General features: G+C 48.7%; 1 protein-coding gene across 2 annotated transcripts in view; it reads left to right on the forward strand.

Annotated features, from left to right (window-relative positions):
• ALPL (alkaline phosphatase, biomineralization associated) overlaps positions 1 to 22894 on the forward strand; it is a 59081-nt gene that overhangs the window by 17074 nt on the left and 19113 nt on the right. Inside the window, exons 1-2 of one of the 2 annotated variants that reach the window (XM_082614518.1) lie at positions 10851 to 10901; positions 21828 to 21991. In XM_082614518.1, the coding sequence (XP_082470644.1) occupies positions 21931 to 21991 (61 nt within the window). In that variant the 5' untranslated portion in view covers positions 10851 to 10901; positions 21828 to 21930. Of the gene's footprint in view, positions 1 to 10850; positions 10902 to 21827; positions 21992 to 22894 lie in introns of those variants that run through there. The other variant, XM_082614517.1, reaches the window with a different exon arrangement.

The raw sequence follows: 22894 nt of genomic DNA on the forward strand, positions 1-22894 counted from the left end.
TGTTAGCTGTAGCTCTTCCCTGCAAAGACAAGATTAGCACTTTCTTATACCCTTTGGTCTCTCTCTTCCCTTTCAACCTTTATACTCTTCAGTGACATGCCTTTGAGCCCCCATGACAGCACGTTAAAACTGTCTAGGTTTTACAGTTCTGAGTTGTTTAGATATTATATATTTGTCTTGTTCTTCTCTTTGATCTGGGGGTTTTTAAAAAATACTAAACTTTACTAAGTTATTTGCTCAGCTTTCACATATCTTTAGTATCATATGTGAAATTTGTTTCTATTACTGAAGTAGTTACTTCAAAATTTTTTTTGGGGGGGTGTCTTTTTGTATAAACCTGAGCCATTGAATGTTTTTTTTTTTAGCCTTTAACATTTGTATGGCAGTTTAGCTGGATATAAAATTCTCAGTTCAAATTCTTTTCCTTTGGTACTTTGGTCAATTCAATTTGTTATTTATTCCTTTGTAAGTGATCTGTTTTTCTCTAGACTTTGAGAATGTGTCTTCTGATATTCACTCTAATATTTCTGAGTGTGGGTTTTTCATTATCTATCCTGTCTGATGTATTTGGGATGCTTTCAAACTGAGATCTATCATTTTTCTTCAGTTCCAAGGTTGTCTTAATTATTTCTTCTAATATCTCTTCTTTTCATTTATTTTCCTCTCATGGGACTCCTAATATCTAGACGTTGGTGCTTATATTTCCATCTCTCTCTTTTTTTTGGTTGATGTATAATTTCATTCAATAAAATGCACAGATCTTAAGTGTTCAATTCAATGTGGTATTTTGACCAATTACATTACCTTGTAACCATAACCCCAAAATAAGATTTAAAAAATTTTTCTATCTCTCTAGCAAGTTCCCTCACAACCCTTTCCAGTCTATTTCCTCCCAAATTGCAATCATTATTCTGATTTCTTTTACCATAGATTAGATTGGTCTTTTCTAGAGTTTCATGTAAATGGAATCATACAGCAGATACTCTTCTAAGAAGTCTAGCTTCTTTCACTTAGCATAATGTTTTTGAGATTCATCTATGTTTGTTGCCTCAATGGTTCTCTCCTTTTTTAGCCAAGTGGTTTTCCGTTGAATTAATATACCACCATTGTTTATTCATTGATCTGTTAGTGAATATTTAAACTGTTTCCAGGGACTTCCCTGGCGGTCGGGTGGTTAAGACTGCATGCTTCCAATGCAGGGGGCGTGGCTTCAATCCCTGGTCGGGGAACTAAGATCCCACATGCCATGCCGCCAAAAATTAAATAAATAGAGCTTTTCCAGTTTGGGGGTATTACAAATAAAGTTCCTATGAACACTTAATGTATGACTTTTTGGGTGTATTTTCTTTCTTTTTTAAATAAATTATTTATTTATTTTTGGCTGCGTTGAGTCTTCATTGCTGCGCCAGGGCTTTCTCTAGTTGCAGCGAGTGGGGCTACTCTTTGTTGTGGTGTGAGGGCTTCTCATTGTGGTGGCTTCTCTTGTTGCAGAGCGCGGGCTCTAGGTGCCCGAGCTTCAGTAGTTGTGGCACACCGGCTCAGCAGTTGTGGTGCATGGGCTTAGTTGCTCCACGGCATATGGGATCTTCCCGGACGAGGGCTCGAACCCGTGTCCCCTGCATTGGCAGGCGGATTCTCAACCACTGCGCCACCAGGGAAGCCCTTTGGATGTATTTTCATTTCTTTTGAGCAAATACTTTGGAGTGGAATTGCTGGATCATGTGATACGTGTATGTTGGTTTAACTGCCAAACTCTTTTCCAAAGTCAGTGTACTTTATTACGTAACCATGAGTTTTTCTACATTCTTGCCAATGTTTGATTTTGCAAGTCATTTTGATTTGGTTTTAGTCATTCTGGTGGGTGTGAAACGGGTTTAATTTTCATTTACCTGATGATAATGATGTGGAGCACCATGAACTATTGGTCATTCGTATGTTTTCTTTTTTTTTTTTTTTTTTTTCAGTACACGGGCCTCTCACTGTTGTGGCCTCTCCCATTGTGGAGCGCAGGCTCAGCAGCCATGGCTCACGGGCCCAGCCGCTCTGCGGCATATGGGATCCTCCCAGACCCGGGCACGAACCCGTATCCCCTGCATCGGCAGGCGGACTCTCAACCACTGCGCCACCAGGGAGGCCCCGTATGTTTTCATTTTGAAGTGGCTAAGTCTCTTGCGCATTGTGTGTGGGGGGGTTGTTAATCATTTTATTGGCAACTTTAAGAATTCTTTATTTACTGGATACAAGTCCTTTGGGAGCTATGTGTATTGTGCGTATTCTTTCCCATTATGTGTCTTGTCTATTCAGTTTCTTAATGCTATCTTTTGATGAGCAGAAATGTAAAATTTTGATGAAGTCCAAATTATCATTTTTTTTAATGAAGTTAGGACTCCTTGCCTTACCCCAAAGTCACAAAGATATCTGCTTATGTTATCTTCTAGAGGCTTTATGGTTCTGGCTTTTATAGTTAGGATTATGGGGACTTCCGCGGTCGTCCAGGGGTTAAGACGCGGCGCTTCCACTGCTGGGAACTAAGATCCCACATGCCGTGTGGTGCGGCCAAAAAAAAAAAAAAAAAAACAAGAAGATTTGTACAATTAGGTTTATGATCCATTTCAAATTAATGGATTAGGATTAGGGCTGCTGTTTTAACTTTTAACTGATCTTTTACCATTTCTTTCATATTTCCGATTTCTTAATCCTTCCTGGCTTCTTCCTGGAAATATTCCTCCATCTGATATCCCAGTTCCCTATTTCATTCCTCAGCTGCAGTATCCATTCTGCAGTTAATTCTACCTATTATGTTTGTTATTTCAACTGTTTTTTCATATAGAATATTTCCACTTGGGTCCTATAACACTCTCTTATTCTGTTTTGTTTCACTAATATCTTTCCTTATTTCTTTGACGTGTATCTAATGCTTATTTTAAAATTCTCAGTCCATCTGTTGAACACGGCCAATTCCAGTGGTATCTCTGTTTGTTTTTCTTTTGAAGCCAGTGTACTCCTTGGATTCCCTGTTCTGTAACCCGTGAGCTCATTCCTCGGAGTGGGAGGGTTTCAGCTATTCTCTCTGGTGCTGCCTATTGGGGTAAGAATCCAAGCCTGACCCTGGTCTCTGTCAGCATTGATGAGCCCAAGGAGATGACAGTCCCAGATTGGAGGCCCCCAGGTGTCAGAACTGCATAGTTCCTCCCTGGGTTTGTCATCACGACCCTCACCCCCAGCCCCCGCACCAAGTAACTAACTCTACAGGATTGAGCCTCACTTTCTGGATGCCAGGAAGAAGCAGCCAAGGGAGGGGGCTGTCTGCCTAGGTCAGAATCCACCAGCCTCCAGGTCCAGAAGAGAAGGGGTGGTGGAGTGACCGTGGAGGCCTGTCACCCCATTAGTTCCCTCTTGATTTCTGCAATTCCACGGTGCCTGCTGCACGGCCCTGATTTTACTCCGGCATATGCTTGGACCGTCTGCCTGGGCCCTGCATGTGCAAGTGAGGCCTCGGTTGCTCCAGGGCAAGTGGGCATGTTTTGGGGCAGGGGGTGTGGGGAGGTGTGCTGGGGAAGGCTTGATGCAAAGAGGCAAGAGCAGAGCTCACATCCGACTGTCTTCTCTACAATGTTCTCCACCTGCTAAGACTAGGCCCTGCCCCTTCTCCTGGCTGCTGCGTTTCCACCCTCCAGCGCTGCACACGCCAAGTTAAAACCCCCTTCCGTCTCCCCAGGAGATTCCGTTGCTCTCCAAGATTTCCTAGGCTTAGTGACGTTTTTGCTCTGTTGTTACTCTGGTGTTGATTTGAGGACGAGGGGCCGGGAGCCATATGTCTTCCCTCACTGTTTCTAGGGATGGTATATGCAGCACCCTCACCCCCACTGTATCACCAGCTGGAGCACAGAGGCTTCAAAAGAAAAACAGCAAACTAACTCGAGATAGCACTGGAGTCAGCGACATTAGAACAGATAGACCAAGAATTTTTAATTAACATTAGAAACATACGAAAGAAACAAGGAAATATATTAGCAACATAAGACAGAATAAGAAAGTGTTAAACAATAAAAGAACCATGTGGAAATATGAAATATGGTTTAATATGAAAACCAGCCTTATCATTGGTTCCAGCCCCAACCTTTGCATGCACCTCACAGCTCACTATTCTCCAAAAAAAGACTTTCATGGCCGCCAGACCTTCACATGGGCTGTTCCCTCTGATTAGTCTGCCTTCCCTACACTTCTGCTGGAAAAATTCTGGTACATCCTCGAGACTCCTTCCCTGAAGGCCTCTCACGGTCATTGTGATACTCAGTGATGACATGGGGTTCAAGAGTTAGGAAACCAGGGTGCTTGTCCTATTCTTCAACTAACTGACTGTGTGACTTTGGGAAAGTCACACTACCTCTCTGGACCTTAGGCTCCTGCTGGGAAAAAAATGAGAGTGCTGGGTTAGATTAGTCCTAGAACCCCTTTCAGCTCTGACAAGCTGGTACAGTGGTTAAGAATGAAGGTTCTGGACTTAATCGCTGTGTTTCAAGCCTCATTTACTAACCTAGCATAATGGTTAAGAGCTTATACTTTGGGGTTAGACAATTTGGGTTCATAATCCCAACTCTGTCACTTGCCTGCTGTGTGACCATAGGCAAGTTACTGAGCCTCTCTGTGCTTTTTGTTCCCCTCTTCTGTAAAATAATGTTGATATTAAGGGTGCCTACCTCCGAGTGTAGGAGCACAATGAATGCAGCTGTTGGTGGTTGTTCACCATTATACAGACTTCTGCATTCCATTCAACAAAATCTTGATGTTTGTCTGCCAGGCTCTATCTAAATGCTTTTTTAAATTCTACCAAATTTTATTGCTTAACAGATACTCTTTTTTGCCTTTTATCTTTTTTTTTTTTTTTTTTGGCTGTGTTGGGTCTCTGTTGCTGCGCGTGGGCTTTGTCTAGTTGTGGCGAGCTGGGGCTACTCTTCGTTGCAGTGATGGCTTCTCATTGCGGTGGCTTCTCTTTGTTGTGGAGCACAGGCTCTAGGCGTGTGGGCTTCAGTAGTTGTGGCACTCAGGCTCAGTAGTTGTGGCTTGTGGGCTCTAGAGCGCAGGCTAAGTAGTTGTGGCGCACGGGCTTAGTTGCTCCGCGGCATGTGGGATCTTCCTGGAACAGGGATCAAACCCATGTCCCCTGCATTGGCAGGCGGATCCTTAACCACTGCGCCACCAGGGAAGTCCCTGCATTTTATCTTTAAAACAACCTTGCAGAATGAGGATCTGTAACCCTGTTTTATGCATAAGGATCCTGCGGCCCCAAACATAAAGTCACTTTCAAAGCTACACAGCCAGGACTTAACCCGATAGCCAGCTCCTCCATGGTCAAGGTCTTTCCGCTATGCCACAGTGTTCAGAAAGATTAGTCTGGGGTTTTGGGAGATTACTGAACAAATCCAGATGGAAAAGCTTGGTGAGAAACTCCCCCTCCCCGCTACACATGTACGCCAGCTGTCTGCCCGCCTAGGCCGTCCACAAGATGTATTTTGTAGGTTTCATGCAAACGCAGATTTAATGATGGGCCAGAAGTTAATTGAGGAGGCAGAACAAGGGTGGGTTGGACGATTAGCGTCTCATGTGACCTGGGATAGAGAGCCAAAGGGGCTCTGGGAAAGAGAGCAGTGGTCTTGGAGGGCACGGAGTCAGCAAAGAGGAGGACTGAGATTCAGCAAGCCCAGAGCTGAAGCTGAAGAGCGAGGCCTGTGGAAGCAGATGTAGGTCTTGCTAAGAGGCAGTTCCAGAGGGTGGCACTAGGGCTGACTCCAGCCCCGCCCTGTACTCTTGCTGGTCCGGATATGTGGCTTTACCTCTCAGAGCCTGCAAAAGGGCTGCTAGTACCATTTGGTAGGGGAGAGGGTACGTGGGGGAGCAGCTGTAGCCCTGCACCAGGATCTCAGCTCCACAGCTGATTAGATGGGCATGTGTAGACTCGATTTAATCCTGAAGCCTCAGTTTCCTTATTTGCAGTTTGGGAATCACATTCTTGCCTGCGTGGGATTATTACAAGCCTCCAGTGAGATGACTTCGTGGTGAGACCTCCTCTGATCTCTCTATTTAAAACTGCAAATACCATCTCTGCTCCCCCCGTTCTTTTTCTCCATCTCACTTACCACGACCTGGCATCCTATTGATTTTACTTACTTTCTTATTGTCTGCTCACCCCACCAGCAGGGATTTGAGCACCTAGAACAGCCCCTGGCATATAGTAGGTGCCCAATAAACAGAGGTCGAATGAATGTTGGTTGAATAACGTATAGGGAAGAGCCTAGGGGAGAGGGGATGTTGAGGCCGTGTCAGTTGGATCTTAGAGATGCAGGACAGAGGCACGAGAGAGGCCAGGACAGCTCACTTGGGGTGCCAAGGGCTGCCCATGAAAGCATCTGGGGCCTGGATTTTAAGGTTGTGGCTGGTCCCTCTCTGGCCACAGCCTGTAGGAGGTGAGTCCTTTAGGAGAGTAAAGCTGGATGGGCCTGAGTACTGGGGCTTCTCATGGAGCCAAGACTCTTGGGGCAAACAGGAAGCCCATGATACTTGGCTTCCCTGCATTCTTTAGCTTTTTAAACCATTTTGATTGCCCCTAACTGGAACAGACTTCGTCAAAGAAATGTCAGTCCCAGTGCCATCCCTGCCACCCCAAAGGCTAGAAGAAAAAGCACTGGGTTTGGAGGCAGGCAGATCCGGGGTTATGGCCTAGCCCTGCCCCTCTTTACCAGAGGGATGTTCGGCAAATCACTGCACCTCTCTGAGTCTCTGTTTCCTCCTCTGTGAAATGGATGCAGCAGTTTCCCCCCTGTATGCCAGCCTCCTAGGGCTTTGTGTAAAATATAGTAAAAATGTGTATTGTGACCAATCATCACTAGACTGAAGGGCCTAGAAGGCAGAAGTTGTGCCTGCAGCCCTTAGTGCAGGGCCAGCCACACAGTAGACACTTGGAAACTGGTGGTCAAAGAGTTGTTAAACTCAACTGACAACAACCTTGGAAGGGGAGGGTCCGAGTCCTGCACACAGTAGAGCTTTTAGGCAAATCCTGCCCAAGGACCTCCTACAATCCTACAAGTTTATAGATTCCAAGAAGAAAACCAAGCCTGTATTGGTTGGCCTCATTTTACCATGCACTCGAAACTTAGTGACCCATCTTTAGCTTGTTTGCAAGATTTTTCCTTTGGTAGAAACAACTAGATGAGTGACATGATGTGGTTGCTTACAACGTAAGGGGCTGAGAAAAACAGGCTGAACTGGAGTTCTGAGGTCAGACTCTGTGTTCCAAGTAACAGAAAATCCAAGGTAAGCAATATGGGGAATTAATTAGCTCATGTAACTTGGATGTTCAGAATCAGGCTTCAGGCGTGGCTGCATCCAGGGGCTCAAGCAGCATCATCAAAGACTCAGATTCCCTGCATCTCTCTACTCCACCTTCTGAGAGCTTGCCTTATCTTCAGGCTGCACACAGTGCCCCTCCCCATCGCCCCACTCCCTCACAACACACCATCCAGGTGGAGAGAGTCTTGAGCTTAAGCCAGTCAGGACCCACCTGGAGCCGCTGGAGGTAGGATCAGTCCTACCCAAACCAGTTGGCTGGAAAAGGGAGAGCCACTTCCCAAGGAAACTTTGTGGTATTGTTAGGAAAGGGGAATGGATTCTGGGTGGCCAAAAATTATAGCACGTATCTACTACAGTCATCAGAAGGGGAAACAACAGAAAGCCATAGAAACATCTGCATAGCACTTTACAGTTTGCAAAGTTCCTTCCCTCCTAAGAAGCCAATATTGGAAGCAGAATGGCACTTATTATCACTGCTTTGCAGATGAGAAAACAGCCCTTGAGTAACTGGCCAGGACTCTGACTTGTAACCCTGAGCTGCCCCCACCCATCTCAGCCTCTTTATGTAAAATTATAAACCCAGAGGGGCTGACCTGGGCGGGAGGAAGCCAGTGTGACTGAAGCCCCTCCCTTTACGGAGGAAGCGCCCGTTCCAGATATGAGAGGTCCCCAGGAAGCTGCAATCACGTGAAAGCCCAGGAGGAGCTGGTCTGGGGGCAGAGGGAACAGCCTGACGTGAGGACTGGTCACGGGGCTGGGCACACACACAGTGGGAGCCCTGCCACGCTCACTGCCAGGACCCCGGCATGCGCGCGCATACACGTGCACACAAACTCACACACGCACACTGCCACACAGGCAGAGGGAGGTCACGTGACACACTGACGCAGGGCTCCCTGTACCGGGGGTGGCCGAGGCATCGGGGTCTGCCGCCCATAATGGTGACCATGATGGAAGTTGTCCTGGCATGTGACTGAGATGGGGGAGCCAGCACACTGAATATGGAGCCAGACAGGCCTGGCCTGCGTCCCAGCTCTCCCACATGGTTGCTGTGTGACCCTGCACTTCCCTCCCTGCTTTTGAGCCTCAGTTTTCTCTTCTGATCTGGGCTGATAATTCCCACATGACTGGTTTCTTAGAAGGCTGAACAAAAAGCTCCCGGTACATAATAGGTGCTTCATTCATTATGAGTTTCTCCTTTTCCCCCTTCATAGTGTCCTGTTAATAGCTGTGTGACCCTGGCCAAGTAACTTAACTTCTCCGTGCAGTGGGAACAATGATAGCACCTACCACATGGTGTTGTGAGGAGTAGATGAAGGAATGCCTGGAAAGCACTTACAACAGTGCCTGGCACACTCGTTATCACCTTTACTACTAGCTAACATTTACTTTTTGAGTGTTTAATATGGGCCAAGCCCTGGGCCTTGATCTCATTGTTTATTGTGCAATTATCCTTCTTATAACAACACAGTGATATAGGCACTCTCTGTGATTATCCCCATTGGACCCGTGAGAAAACTGAGGCCCAGAAAGGGGAAGTGATGTGCCCAAGGTCACAAAGCCAGTAAGCAATCTCGGGGCTCTACTCAGGTGTACGCCCTTGGGTGAGACCCTCACCTCTGTGGGTCCATATTTCCTGCCTGGAGGTTGGGGTGCATCCCTGCCCTGTACCTCCCAGGGTCACCATGGATATCAAGTGTAATAGTGCCTGGAGCCTCCACCAGCTGGAAGGTTCTCTGGGAATATGAGGAGTGCTATTACCCTGGGCCCAGGGCAGTGAGACCTGTCTCCGGGAACATCCGTGTACTCCCTGTTCTGACGCAAGCTGGGAATTCGAGAAACCGGGCCGTTGCCACCCAGGGATGCTGCTTGTGTTGGCCGCCACTCAGAAGGTTACAAGTTCATGGCCTATTTCCCTGAAGTCCAGAGCCGCCTCAGCCTCTTCTTACAGGGCCTGTGTGGGGCTGTCTATGGAATGGAGGTTTCATCTCCATTCTAGGGGAAGGCTGCCAGAGCACATGGGGCATCAGGGGCAGGGAGGGGGGAAGAGCCACGGTGGTCCAGGGTCCTGCATGAGGACCAGCTGAAGTAGGGGATTGTGGGGGAGGAGGGGTGTGTCCAGGGTCACTGGCCTGTCCAGGGGTGGAGCCAGATCTCCAGCCGAGGTCCTCCCCACCCCGCCCCCTGTCTCTGCTGCACAACCCAGGTCGTCCCCTCTGCAGGGCAGGCCACCTGTGATCAAGGACTTGGACTCAGTCAGTCCTTGGCCACTCTCATGCTGTGTGACCTGGGGCAAGTCACCTCATCTCTCTTCCATAAAGTAGGGATAAGAAGCCCTCCCTCGGGGCTGTGATGCACATACGATAAAATGACATTTGGGAAGAGTGTGTAAGTCAAATGGTAGATGTGTGTATTCCATTCATCTACAAACATATAATGTACATATTGCAGATAGAACAAATGTGGTTTGTTTTCAGTCTTACTGACTGCTTTAGGAGTTTATACTTGGCCCTGGGAGACAGAAACGTCTACAGGTGACGTTGAATTCTGGCTTGGTCACTTACTGGCGGTGTGACCTTGAGCAAGCACGATCTCTCTGTGCTTCTGTTTTGTTACCTGTACAATGGGTATAATAATAGTGCTTACCTAGTAGGTTGTTGTGGAGATTGAATGAGTTAATATAGGTAAAGTGTTTAGAACGATGTCTGGCGCATAGTAAGTGCTATGAAAAGGTATGCTATTATTATTACAAATACAATGACAAAGTATATAAAGTAAGGGTTTTTCTAGAGTAGTCTCAGTTTGAAATGTGCTTTTCAGTTGACAGAAATCACTGATTTCCGGAATTCTGTTATGCCTCACAGACTGCCTTGTGCTTCTGGTAATAGCCTCCCAAATCTTAGCTGGTTAATGGGGAGACTTTTCCCTGCTGATGATTGCTGTGTGACCCTGGGCAGGTTGTATACCCTCTCTGTGCCTTCCTTTTCTTGTTGTCCACTGTGAGAGTAAGGATGGGATGGCTACGTCTCCTGGTACCAGAGGGGCTCCCACTGCAGGAGTGCTGAGTGAGGTGCCAGAGTGCAGGGGACGACAGACACAACAGGGACACACAGCACATGCTCCTTCCCCCCACCCCACCACTCAGCTCCCAGGCTTGGCTCAGAGCAAGGTGGCCTGGGACAGAACATGTCCTCTGCGTGGGATGGTGGGAGCCTGCATGCCCGTGGAACAGCCATCCCTGACACCCCTCTGCCCAGGCGCTCCAGCCACCCCAGGCACGGTGCCTCTGGGCCCTGCCATCTCCCTCCCCCGCCTCCCTGCTGCCAGCTCTCCTCCCACCAGATGAACCTTGACTGGCTTCAGTCCTCTGCCCACAGAGCCCGTCTGTGGCATCCAGACCGGCCAGGCACCCCAGGAAGCCACCGAAAACTCTTTAGCTCTGGAACCCAGACCCCTGAGGCTTCCGATTCCAGCTGTGCTGTGTGGCCTTGGGCGAGGGGCAGACCATCTGAGCTGCAAAGTCCTCACCTGTGAAATGGGCTGGCAAGAGACGTGTAAGTCAGGCGGGGATGCCAAGCGCCTGCTCTTGACCAGGCTGAGCTCAGGGAGCGAAGCCCTTTGTGGTCGGTCCTGGCTGCCTCTCTGTCCTCTGTCACCAACTGCCGGCTCCTGCCTTTCTCCCCACCTCTACATACTTCATTCCTACCTCCTTGCCTTTGCACATTCAGGTTCTCCTGTAGGGAGCGCTGTTTCTCTCTCTGTTCATCTCAACCCTACCATCCTTCCAGCCTGGCTCTCCTCCCACCCACTCCATGGAAGCTTCCCGGCTGACCCTAGGTGGTCTCTTTCTCTTTCTCCTTCAAGAGGAAGAGAAGGCATCAGGCCTCCTGGTGGGATGTTTGTCTGTGAGAGAGAGACAGGCAGACAGACAAATCTGGTCCTCTCAGGAAACATAGCGCCCCTTGAGTATAGGAACTGGAACCTCCAGCCCCTAATTAACCCCTCCCCCAAGTGGAGGTGCACAGCAGCCAGGTAAGCTTTTTGGTTTCTAGAGCCTTAGAGCTAGAAGGACCTCGTAGGCCTTTCAGGTGGGCAGGTCTGTGATGAGCACAAGGGTAAATGGCTGCTGGCCGAGTGGGCAGAGAAGGGTCTGTCTCTTCTCAGCTCCAGCCCCTCACCTGCCCACTTACCCCTCACTCCATCCTCCCCTGCCCGGTGATCATGGCTGCTGGGTGACATTCATTGTCCACTTACTGTGTCCCAGGCCCTGTTTTAAGCCTTGCTGTGCATGAACTCATATAATCCTTACAAGGACCCTATGGATTTTATTCATCTTCCACTTTGCAGATGAGAAACCTGAGGCCCCAGGGGTGGGGTCACTGGCCCTGAGCTACTCGGCTCAAGAGGGGCAGAGGCAGGAGCTGAACCTGGAGCCCTGGCTCCAGAGCTTGCTTCCTGCTGCCGAGCTGCCTCTTTGGTCACTCACCATTGACGCGCCACCCTTCCACCCACCGACCCACATTCCTGCCCGGCCAGCCGGCTGTGCACCCGGCTCTGCCAGCCGTGGGGCTGCCAACATCCACAGAGCAAGATCCCAGCTCTCTAGGAGCTCACCCCATGGTGAGGAGGCGACCGCCCATGGTTCTCTGACCCTGATAAACGTGACCAAGGTCTTGAGCGGCTGGGTTTTGGGAGCTTGGGGAGGAACTGTAACCACCGCCTGGGCTGGGGCTGGGCTGCAGGGCGGCCCAGCAGAGCTGAGGTCGAGGGGGAAGGGTGGTGGGAGGACTTTATCGGGTGGACAGCAGGGAACATTCCAGACCAGGGAACGCAGTGTGCAGAGGTGCTGAGGCTGGAGGTGCTCAGGGGAACAGCTGGCTTGTCATCACAGCCCTAAAGATGCAGTGGCTTGGCAGCAGGCAGGGCTGACGCCAAGCCTCCCCAGGCACTCCCGCCTCTGTTTTTTTGTCGAGATGGGGTGCTGTCTGCAGCGGCTGGAGGTCTGAGCCTTGCTCTATGCCAGCACCTGGCGTACCGCCCTCTGGGGAAGTCCCTCCTTGGGTCTGACCTGCAGCCTACTCTGACCAGCACACATTCCTTCCAGAGCCCTTCACCCGGAGGCTGCTTTATGGCAGCCGTAAATAACTTCCATCCGTGAATGGATAGAGTCCTGGCCAGCAAGGCTTGCCAGAGACGCTGGGCTTGGCTGAGAGAGCGGTTCTATGTTCCCTCTCTCTGACCCTGCAGGTGAGATGCTCCTGGGCCTATCTTTAGTGGCACTCCCTCCCCGAGCAGCTGCTGCAGCCCAGTTTGATGTTGCAGGACCCCCTCCAACTCCCCTCCCATTCCCCACGCCCCCCTGGAAGCACAAGGAACATTCAGCCCTTCTCCTCAGCCACAGCTCCTTGAAAGAGCCAAGAAGGCACAGCTGACAGCCCAGAGGGCACTGGCTCTGAGCTGGTTCTGATTGTTCCCTGTGTGTGACTACGGGGAGTAGGAGCTGGGAGGCCTGGGCTCAGTCTTTCCTCTTCTTTAGGCCTTAGTCTTCCTCTCTGGGCAATGGGGTAATGTCTAAGGCAATGTTTCCCAAACTAATCTGCTCATAGGATGACTCTCCAGGCCCTGCCCTGGGAGATTCTGACTGAGAAGTTCTGGGGGGGAGGTGGGGCTGGGAATTAGTTAGGGAGGAGGGGTTGTTCTGTCTCTTTAATCTCTTTTAAAGTTTGAATACAGCCACATCATGACACCTTCTCCTTCTCAACACTCCCTTAAATCTCCTCAGACCTTTATCACACCTAACAATATGGGCAAGGTAGGGGTTATTAGCCCCTGGATGAATTTTTACATATATACACTTTATTTTTTTAAGTTTTTTTTTTTAAGTTTTCTTTATTTTCTTTCTTTCTTTAGGCTGTGTTGGGTCTTATTTGCAGCACATGGGCTCTTCGTTGTGGCACACAGGCTTCTCTCTAGTTGTGGTGTGCGGGTTTTCTCTCTCTCTAGTTGTGGTGCGTGGGCTCTCTCCTTGAGGCACAAGAACTCAATAGTTGTGGCACGTGGGCTTAGTTGCCCTGCGGCATGTGGGATCTTAGTTCCTCAGCCAGGGATTGAACCCGCGTCCCCTGCATTGGAAGGTAGATTCTTAACCACTGGACCACCAGGGAAATCCCATACATATATACACTTTAAACTATCAACACCTCCCAGATCATTGTAAAGAATACTTCCATCACCCACCTCATACACTGCCTAGGCTATATACCTCCCTGGGTACCACTTGGGAATAGGACTTTTCCCGCAATCACCCCAAGTGATTTTTGTGGTCTGGGACATTTGGGAAAATCTGGTCAAAGGACCCTTCCCAGCTCAAACATTTTTGGACTGTGTCCTCTAGACTGGGGGCTCCCTAAGGACAAATAACTGTCCCTCTGGCCCCACCAGGTACTGCTGGTGAGCACAAGGCGAAACTTCTTGGGTCTCATATTGATTTATTTGGCTGGTGAGTAGGGGAGCCTTAGAGGGTGTCCCAGGCCTGGGAGCTGGATGGGGCGGGGAGGGTCCCTGGGTGAGCTGTGGTGGAAAGAGTCTGGAGTAGGGGTGACCTGGGTGGGTCCTGTGTGGGGTCCTGTGCAGGGCCAGGCTCAGCACCTCCCATCTGTGTGACCCTGGATCATCTTCAGCATGGCCCCCTGGGCCTTTATTCCCTCACCTGGAAAAGGGGACAACTGCATCTAGCTCTCAGCTGTTAATAAGGATTAAAGTAAGATCAGGTATATTCAGTGCCTGGCCCGCCTCCGGGCTCTCCTGAATGGCAGATGGATGTTAGGAGGATAAGGCAATGGGCTCACAGGTGCACGGACTGAGCCAGCATCACACAGCTGGGAGGTGAAGCTGGGACTTGGACCAGACTTGCTGGCTGTTTGACAGCTGACCGAGTAACTTCCCTGATAAGCCTCAGTTTCCCCATCTATCAGTGGGGCTAATCACTCCACCCTGCCTGTGTCACTAAGATGTGGTGAAGATCTGATGCGGTAGGAAGATCTGATACAAAGTGAGAAAGAAAAAGGTTTAATGGAGTGATGCGATGGGTTTCCTGTTGCCATGGTGAGCTCAGTGGCCTTTCTGGGGCCAGGAACAGGGCCCCTCCCTTGGCACCGAGAGGGTAAAAGCATCTCCCCCCAACCTTGGGTGCTTTGTACCTTGGGATCTGAGGTGTCCCAAGAGGCAGGAAGTATAATGGGAAAAGGCCTGGTCTCCTAGGCACATAGCTGGGGTTGCTTCCGGGCTCTGTGTGTGTCCAGTGGCTTCACCTCTCTGAGCCTCAGCTTCTGAATCTGTAAGATGAGAACCATAGTCACCATCCTGACTTGAGATGTTGTCGGAACCCAAGTGAAAATGAAAAAGGGGTTGAGGACACTTTGGAAGCAGAAAAGACCCCTCCAGGCAGGGGACAGCTCAGCTACCTCCAGCCTGTATGTGCTGACTCTCTGGTGACGGCCAACACCTGGCCGAGACTTGACTGAAGCCTCCTTGCTGCCCTGCAGGGCTGGTGCTATCCTAGATCTGAGGCAGTGCAGGAGCTGGGGTTACAGCTGTGGAGGCCAGCAGATCTGGGTTCAAATTCCAACTCCATCATTGCACCTCTGAGCGTCTGTTTCCTTCATCTGGAAGTGGGGATGCTAGTATCTAGCTCATATGGGGCCTGGCACACAGTTGGTGCTCAGTAAGGGCAGGTGCTCTTATTCTGAACATGAGTTCGCCCCTCTGGCTGATTCAGTGCGGACTCAGGTTCCTGGGCATGTAAATGGGGTGGAACGGCCACTGCTGCTGGGGAAAAAAACTATTGTGACCCCAGATAGGGGTTCCTTTCCTTCTGTGCTTTTATCCCACAAGGTGCCCAGCACAACGACTGGCACATAGTAGTGCTTTTTCCTACCCTGGCCGGTCAGGAACCTCCAAGAAATCAGAGACCGTGTCTGTCCTCCTCCCCACTGAGTCCTTAGTACCTAGAACAGAGCCAGGTACATAGCAGGTATTCAGTAAATGTTTGGGAATAAAGAATGAAGGGACAAAGAGGAATGAACAAGCCTCAGGTGGGGAAGGACTGGGCTGGGGGAGGGGAGCCCCATGGATTGTCCTCCCTCCCATTTCACCCCTCCTGGGCTAAGCCCCAAAGATTAACCCCAGGGAACAAAGCCAGGTCACAGCCGCTGACCCAGAGCTTTGGAGCAGACATCCAAGGCTAGTGTGACTAGGTGTTACAGGTTGTGGTGGCAACTCCGTGGGGCCCTCTTCACCCAGGATGGCCCTCCTGTCCCCCACCATGGACGTGGTCCTCACAGCGGTGCTCAGCCTCCTCCTCCTGGCGCTGACCTTGAGCCTGGTCTGCTTCTTCACCTGCCGCCTGGCCAGGCCGCTCAGGTAGAACTCACCCCGGCCCGACTCCTTCCTCTGCCAGATCTCCTGCCCGAAATTCATTTGGCTTCTATTTGCTCTTGAGAGATAGTGGAAAGGTGGGCGCCGGTCTCTCTCCCTCTCCGTGGTGGGGAAACTGAGGCCCAGAGAGGTTGAGTCAGCTTGGGATCGAGTTGCACTTGGCCATGGACTAGCTGAGATCCTTTGCTCAGTTTCCTAAACCGTAAAACAGGAGCTCATAACACTTGTGAGTATCAAGCGAGATGCCCAAGAAGTGGTAGTGATTCTTGTCAGTCCTGTTATTCTGTCATTTGTCCTGGACCTTTTGAGACCCAGCCCAGGGCTGGCTTTCTGCCCAGCTCCAAAGGGCTCCAGTGCCCTCTGTCCCAGGATGCTGAGTCAGTCCCCAGGGCCAAGGCCCAGCCTCCGCTCCCTCCCCTGACCTGCCAAGTGGCTGTTTCTCCTCCAAGGCCAGAGCCCAGCCAGGGCTTCTGCACACTTGTCATGAATAGTCAGGGCACGTAGCTGGGAGCCTGGCAGAGATGGTTCGACTGGGAGGTGGGGAGCGATGGGGCTGGCACACACCCGGAGGCTCCATTATGAACTGGTACAGCATTGGCAGAGGGTGGTGGGCAGCTGGGGCCCCGCGGCCCCAGGCTGGGCCCCACGGAGCCCATCACCTAGGGCTGCCAGAGAGTGGACTTGGAGCCTCTGAGTAGGGGCGGGGGCCGTGAGGAGGAGCCAGCAGGGGAGAATCTGGCTCCTGAAGGGTTTCCTAGATTCTCCTTTCCAGGCAGAGGCAATGGGAGAAGGCACCTGTCTGTCTCCAGAACAGGCCCTTCTCAATGCCACATCCCTGGGGCCAAAATTCAGAGCATTCCGGCCTGAATCACAGAGCTTTTCATTAAGTTAGCATTTACAGAGCTGATTCTATGTGTACGGGGTTGGGAGTCAGAGATGGAGAAGAGATGGTCTTTACTCGCACAGAGTGTCGGGCTAGCAGAGAAGAGAGACAAATGAGAATAACCGTGCAGGGCTGGATGAGCCCTTTAGAGCTCCTGGAGCCACGCTTCACTTTTTTTTTTTTTTGTGGTACACAAGCCTCTCACTGCTGTGGCCTCTCCCACTGCAGAGCACAGGCTCCGGACGCGCAGGCCCAGTGGCCATGGCTCACTGGCCCAGCCACTCCGCGGCATGTGGGATCTTCCCAGACCGGGGCACGAACCTGTGTCCCCTGCATCGGCAGGCGTACTCTCAACCACTGCGCCACCAGGGAAGCCCCTACGCTTCACTTTTATTTTTCCTTATTTATGTGTTTGCTTTGGACCTTATTTATGTGTTTGTTTTGGACCTGCGGTGCAGAGGGTTGAATAAGTCATATTCCTCAGTGCGTGGGGGTAGTATCATGACCTCAGTTTTTCTTTTATTTGTTCATTTTCCCCTTCATCCTTGCTCCCCAGTACCAATCCCACCACCCTCCAAAGGCCGCTTTATTTAATATGTTGTTGAATTTATAAGTGTCCTCGCAAGTAACGCTGTGTTGCGTATATGAGTGTGGTTTACATTGATATACAAACTACTGAAATCCTGTGTTCTTAAATGCCACCGATCCTACTGTTTTAACTTCTAGTTTTAATACTACTACGACATAGATGTTGCCCCACCACTCTTTATAACTTCCTTCCCCTAGTTATGGACCTAGAGGTTGTTCCCAAATCTTCTAATCATAAGCCAGTGTTAAAGAGAACATGCCAAAAGTTTCTTCAATAAATATGATGGTTCTGTAGGTTTTTTTTGGATATATAAAGTCTTTATCAAGTTAAAGAAATTATTTCAATGCCTGGTTTTCTGAGGGCTTTTATCATATAGTTCTCTACACCCCCATTCCCTCTTCTTAAATGATCTTGTAAGTTTGATTAAGGCTTTAAATGCCACCTTTATGCCCAGGGTTCCCAAGTGTATACCTCTAGCCAAGAACTCTTTCCCGGTTGCCAGATGCCTATATGCAACGGTCTGCTTAACATCTCCACTTCATCTTAAACTCAACATGTCCAAAAACACGTTCCTGATTTTCCCCACCAAATTTACTCCACCTCACACCTCAAAACACTGCCCCTAATGCTGAAAGGCTGAATGCTTTTCCTCTAAGATTAGGAACAAGGTGAGGATGTCCACTCTTCCCTCTCCTATTCAGCATGGTGCTGGAAGTCCTAGCCAGCACAATAAGGCAAGAAAAAGAAATAAAAGGCATAAAGATTGTATAGGAAGAACTAAAACTGTCCCTATTTGTCAATGACATGATTGACTACACAGAAGATGGCAAGGACCCAGGTTCAGTTCCTAGTCAGGGAACTAAGTCCTGCAAGCTACGCAGCACAGCCAAAAAGAAAACAAAACAGAAAAGGGGACTTCCCTGGGGGTCCAGTGGTTGAGACTCTGCACTTCCACTGTAGGGGGCAGGGGTTCGATCCCTGGTCGGGGAACTAAGATCCCACATGCTGCATGGCGTGGCCAAAAGAAAAAAAAAAGCAATGCTATTTTAATAGCTCCCCCCAAAGTGCAATACAACGGTATAAATCTAACAGGATCTGTATGATGAAGACTATAAGATTTAAACGCACAGAGAGACATACTGTGTTCATGATTGGAAGACTGAACATTGTCAAGATGCAAATCTTCCCCATATTGATCCACAGATTTAATACAATATCAATCAAAACTATACTGATGGGGCTTCCCTGGTGGCACAGTGGTTAAGAATCCTCCTGCCAATGCAGGGGACACGGGTTCGAGCCCTGGGCCGGGAAGATCCCACATGCAGCGGAACAACTAAGCCCGTGCGCCACAACGACTGAGCCTGCATGCCACAACTACTGAAGCCCGTGCACCTAGAGCCTGTGCTCTGTAACAAGAAGCCACCGCAACGAGAAACCCGCGCACTGCGACAAAGAATAGCCCCCACTCACTGCAACTAGAGAAAGCCCACGCATAGCAACGAACCCAACGCAGCCAAAAATAAATAAATAAAATAAATAAATAAATAAAAATTTTTAAAAAGCTATAGTGATGGAGAACAGACCTGTGGCTGCCAGGTACAGGCATGGGCAGCTTCTGACTACAAAGCAACAGCACGAGAGAGTTTTTTGTTAGCATTTACAGAGCTGATTCTATGTGCACAGGGTTGGGAGTCAGAGATGGAGAAGAGATGGTCTTGACTCGCACAGAGTGTCAGGCTAGCAGAGAAGAGAGACAAATAAGAATAACCGTGCAGGGCTGGATGAGCCCTTTAGAGCTCCTGGAGCCACGCTTCACTTTTTTTTTTTTTTTTTTTTTGTGGTACACGAGCCTCTCACTGCTGTGGCCTCTCCCGCTGTGGAGCACAGGCTCCAGACGCGCAGGCCCAGCGGCCATGGCTCACGGGCCCAGCCGCTCCGTGGCATGTGGGATCTTCCCGGACCGGGGCACGAACCCGTGTCCCCTGCATCGGCAGGCGAACTCTCAACCACTGCGCCACCAGTGAAGCCCTGTAGCTTATTTTATACATAGTAGTTTGTACATCTTGATCCCCTACCCCTATATTGCCCCTCCCCCTCCTTGGGTTTTATACTTTATATCAGCGATCCCCAACCTTTTTGGCACCAGGGACCAGTTTTGTGGAAGACGGTTTTTTCACGGGGAGGTGGGGAATGGTTCAGGCGGTAATGCGAGCGATGGGGAGCAGTAGATGAAGCTTCACTCGCTCGCACGCCGCTCACCTCCTGCTGTGCAGCCTGGTTCCTAACAGGCTGAGGACCAGTACCGGTCCGAGGCCCGGGGTTGGGGACCCCTGCTTTATATCATTAGAATCACACTACATATACTCTCGGGTCAGCTTCCTTCACTCAGCCTCACCTTTGCAAGATTCATCCATGTTGGTGTATGGAGTTCTCAATTATTCATTCTCATTGTTGTGTGTGGATTGCCTTCTTGTGAACCCACACCATGTATTTATCCATCCTGCTGAAGTTGGACAGAGTTTTGAAGCCATTATGAACAGGGCTGATATGAACATTCTTATATATTCTTTTGGTGAACACGTGTACATTTCTGTTGAAGTTAAATGGGTCAGAGGGCGTGTGTATGGTGTCACCTTGGTAGTACTGTCAGTTTTCCAAAGTGGTTGTACCAATCTACACCCTACCAGCAGTGAACAGATACTCTGGTAGTCCCAATTCCTTGCCAACACTTGGACTTTTCTTCACACACAAAGGGAGGATTTTGGGGTGATTCCTCCTTACCTCCACTTCTTAGAGCACTGACTTTCAACTGATGATGTAAATACTTACTGTGGCAAGCACTGGAGTGGAAACAAACAAGGCAAAGCCTCTGCTCTTAGAAGCTCCCAGTGTGGTAAGTGAGATGGACCAGGAAGGAATTACTTTCAAAACAGAGAAGTACATGCAGTGATTGTATTGATATTGTATATCAATTTAATAACTTTTTTTCTGATGTTAGAATTTACTCTAGTAATGTTTGGAAACTAAAGTAGACTTAAAGAATTAGAAGTCATCTGAAATCCCACCACTCAGAGTTAAGTGCTGTTAGATGTTAGATGAAAAGTATTTCCTTTCAATTCCTGTGCTTTCCCTCCCGCCACCTGTCCCTGCCCCAAGCCAGGTTCTTAAGGAGCCAGGTGGACAAGGAAGGCGGTAGAAAAGCGCCGGAGTGCACTTAAGAAAAAATTTTTTTTGGCCGTACCTCGTGGCATGCGGGATCTTAGTTCCCCGACCAGGGATCGAACCCGTGCCCCCCTACAGTAGAAGTGCAGAGTCTTAACCACTGGACCACCAGGGAATTCCCTCCATGCACATTTTTAAGGTTGAATCAACATCCCTTTTTCCAGTTAGAGTGGTTTCTTACCTAACAGCCCACTCTGTCTAACGGTAGAATGTTGTGTATCACTGCCATTTCCCACAACAAATGAAATGATCATTTATATCTTGATTTTGGTGGAAATAATAACATTATTTCCCAGTGAAACTCTTGCCATTTAAAATTCCTCATCTTCCAGTAACATTTATACACAACATGGTTAGTATTTACATTTCGCAGCTGCCAATGGGATTATCCCATGTGATCCTAACAGGATGACCACCGTTTAAAAACATTCTTAGGCCATTAATACATGCTCATTTTAGGCAATTTGGAAAATTCAAAAAAAAAATTAAAGAAGAAATAATCATTCACAGTCCTACTACCCAGAGAAAACCAGTTAACATTTTGGTGTATTTCCTTCCAGTTTTTTTTTTTAATAACATTTTTAAAAAAAATTATAAAGGGTAACATCTCAACACAGAAGGAAAATTTGGAAAATGCAAAAAAGACAATGAAAAAATAATAAGTCATCTAAAAGGTCACTGCCCAGTAATGGCCACACTTATAAGACAATCTTTTCCTGTATGTCCCTCCTATAGTTTTTATATCTCTCGCCATCAATGACAAGCTGTAGAACGTAGCAGATATAGTTGTCCCGTAAGAGCAAATGTAGGTGTCCCTGTAAGAAAAGGTGGACTCTTTGTTTTGTCTCTGATGTGCTTGGGGCATGGGTAATTCAAGGCTAAAGGCTGATGTTCTAGAACAGTGCTTCTCAAAGGGGGGTCCACGAACCAGCAGCAGCAGTAGCTGCAACACCTGGGAGCTTGTTAGAAATGCAGTTGGAGTCTCTGGGTGAGGGGCGGAGGGTACTGGAATCTTTCAGCAATCCCTCTAAAAGATTCTGATGCATGCTGCAGTTTGAGAAGCACTACACAGAAAGTGAACTCTGGTGGGTTCTGGGCTTCAGGTGGATTGAAAGTGGGAATTCACTTGGGAAAGGAGAAGGAACCACTTTGCAACATAGAACTCATTTATGCCTATACAACTGTTTATGTGATGAAGCTTCTTGAGGGAGGGACCACCTAGGTTTTGCATCTAAATGCCTAGTCTCTTGTAATAGGTGAATAATGAATGAATCAACGAATAAATAAGTGAATGAACAAATGAACTCTGGAGCTGTGACCTTCATGTCTTTTTTTTTTTTTTTCTAGGATTGGAACATCTATTAACTACTGACCACTGGCAGCCCACCCTTCCCACCCATATCCATCATACCTCTGGGCTCCAGAGATAAAGCAGGTCTTGGAGCGCACCATGATTTCACCATTCTTAGTCCTGGCCCTTGGCACCTGCCTTACCAACTCCTTAGTGCCAGGTAGGTTTGGGGGCAAGGGTGGAGGGAGGAGGAGACATGGTGCAGGTAGGATACGATGAGGGCAGTGTCTGTGTTCAGGGTCATAGAACCATCCAAAGTATTTAAGAGCCGGAAACAAATGTTCAGAGCAGGAAATCCCAGCCTCTATTTCTATTCTATTTTTCTATTAGTCTATGTTTCTATTCTCTCTTACCTCAAAGAATCTGAACTAGAACTTATTCTATAAACTCTTCCAAGTCGCGGTATGTTAAGTCTCCTGTTGGTTTCGTCTGCTTAACTCTCCCTCATGATAGTACATTTCCTTATATTTTGTAATTCTTGCTTGTAAACTCACCTTCAACAGTTTTTTTGTTGTTGTTGTTTTGTTTTTGTTTCCTGTTGTAAACTCGTACAAAAGTGTTTCTACAGTGCAGTATTGTGTTTGATTCTTCAACGAATTCTATGAGCGTACTTATGTCAATTTCTCAGTTTTTGGTTCTTACACTATAAATTCAGGCTCAGATTTAGAGTTGAGTTCACATTGTTATGACTGGCTTTCCGTCCCTATCCCTTCCATAGCTCCCAGGCAAAACATGTACCTGAAAAGTTTCAGCCTAGACTTGTATTTGGTCTGACACTGCAAGGGTCCTTCAGCCTCAGCTCCTGTTTTACCTTTCTGGTTTTGAATACCCTCTGAATTTCTGCCTCCTGGGGGTTTCCCTTCCCCCTTTTCTTCCTTTTTCAAGTAATATACTGTTCTTGACTTTTTTTTTTTTTCAGCATTTTAGTGTCTGTTGTAGGAGGGGAGCCCTCCTTGGCTCAGTCCGTCATGTGGTTGGAAGTTCCCACTTGCCCTCCCCGAACCTTAATTTCTCCATCTGTCCAATGGAGAGAATAATCTCTCCTCCTTAGGGCTGTTGTGGG

Source organism: Mesoplodon mirus, assembly GCF_964341445.2.
Source record: "Mesoplodon mirus genome assembly, chromosome: 3".
Classification (NCBI taxonomy): Eukaryota; Metazoa; Chordata; class Mammalia; order Artiodactyla; family Ziphiidae; genus Mesoplodon; species Mesoplodon mirus.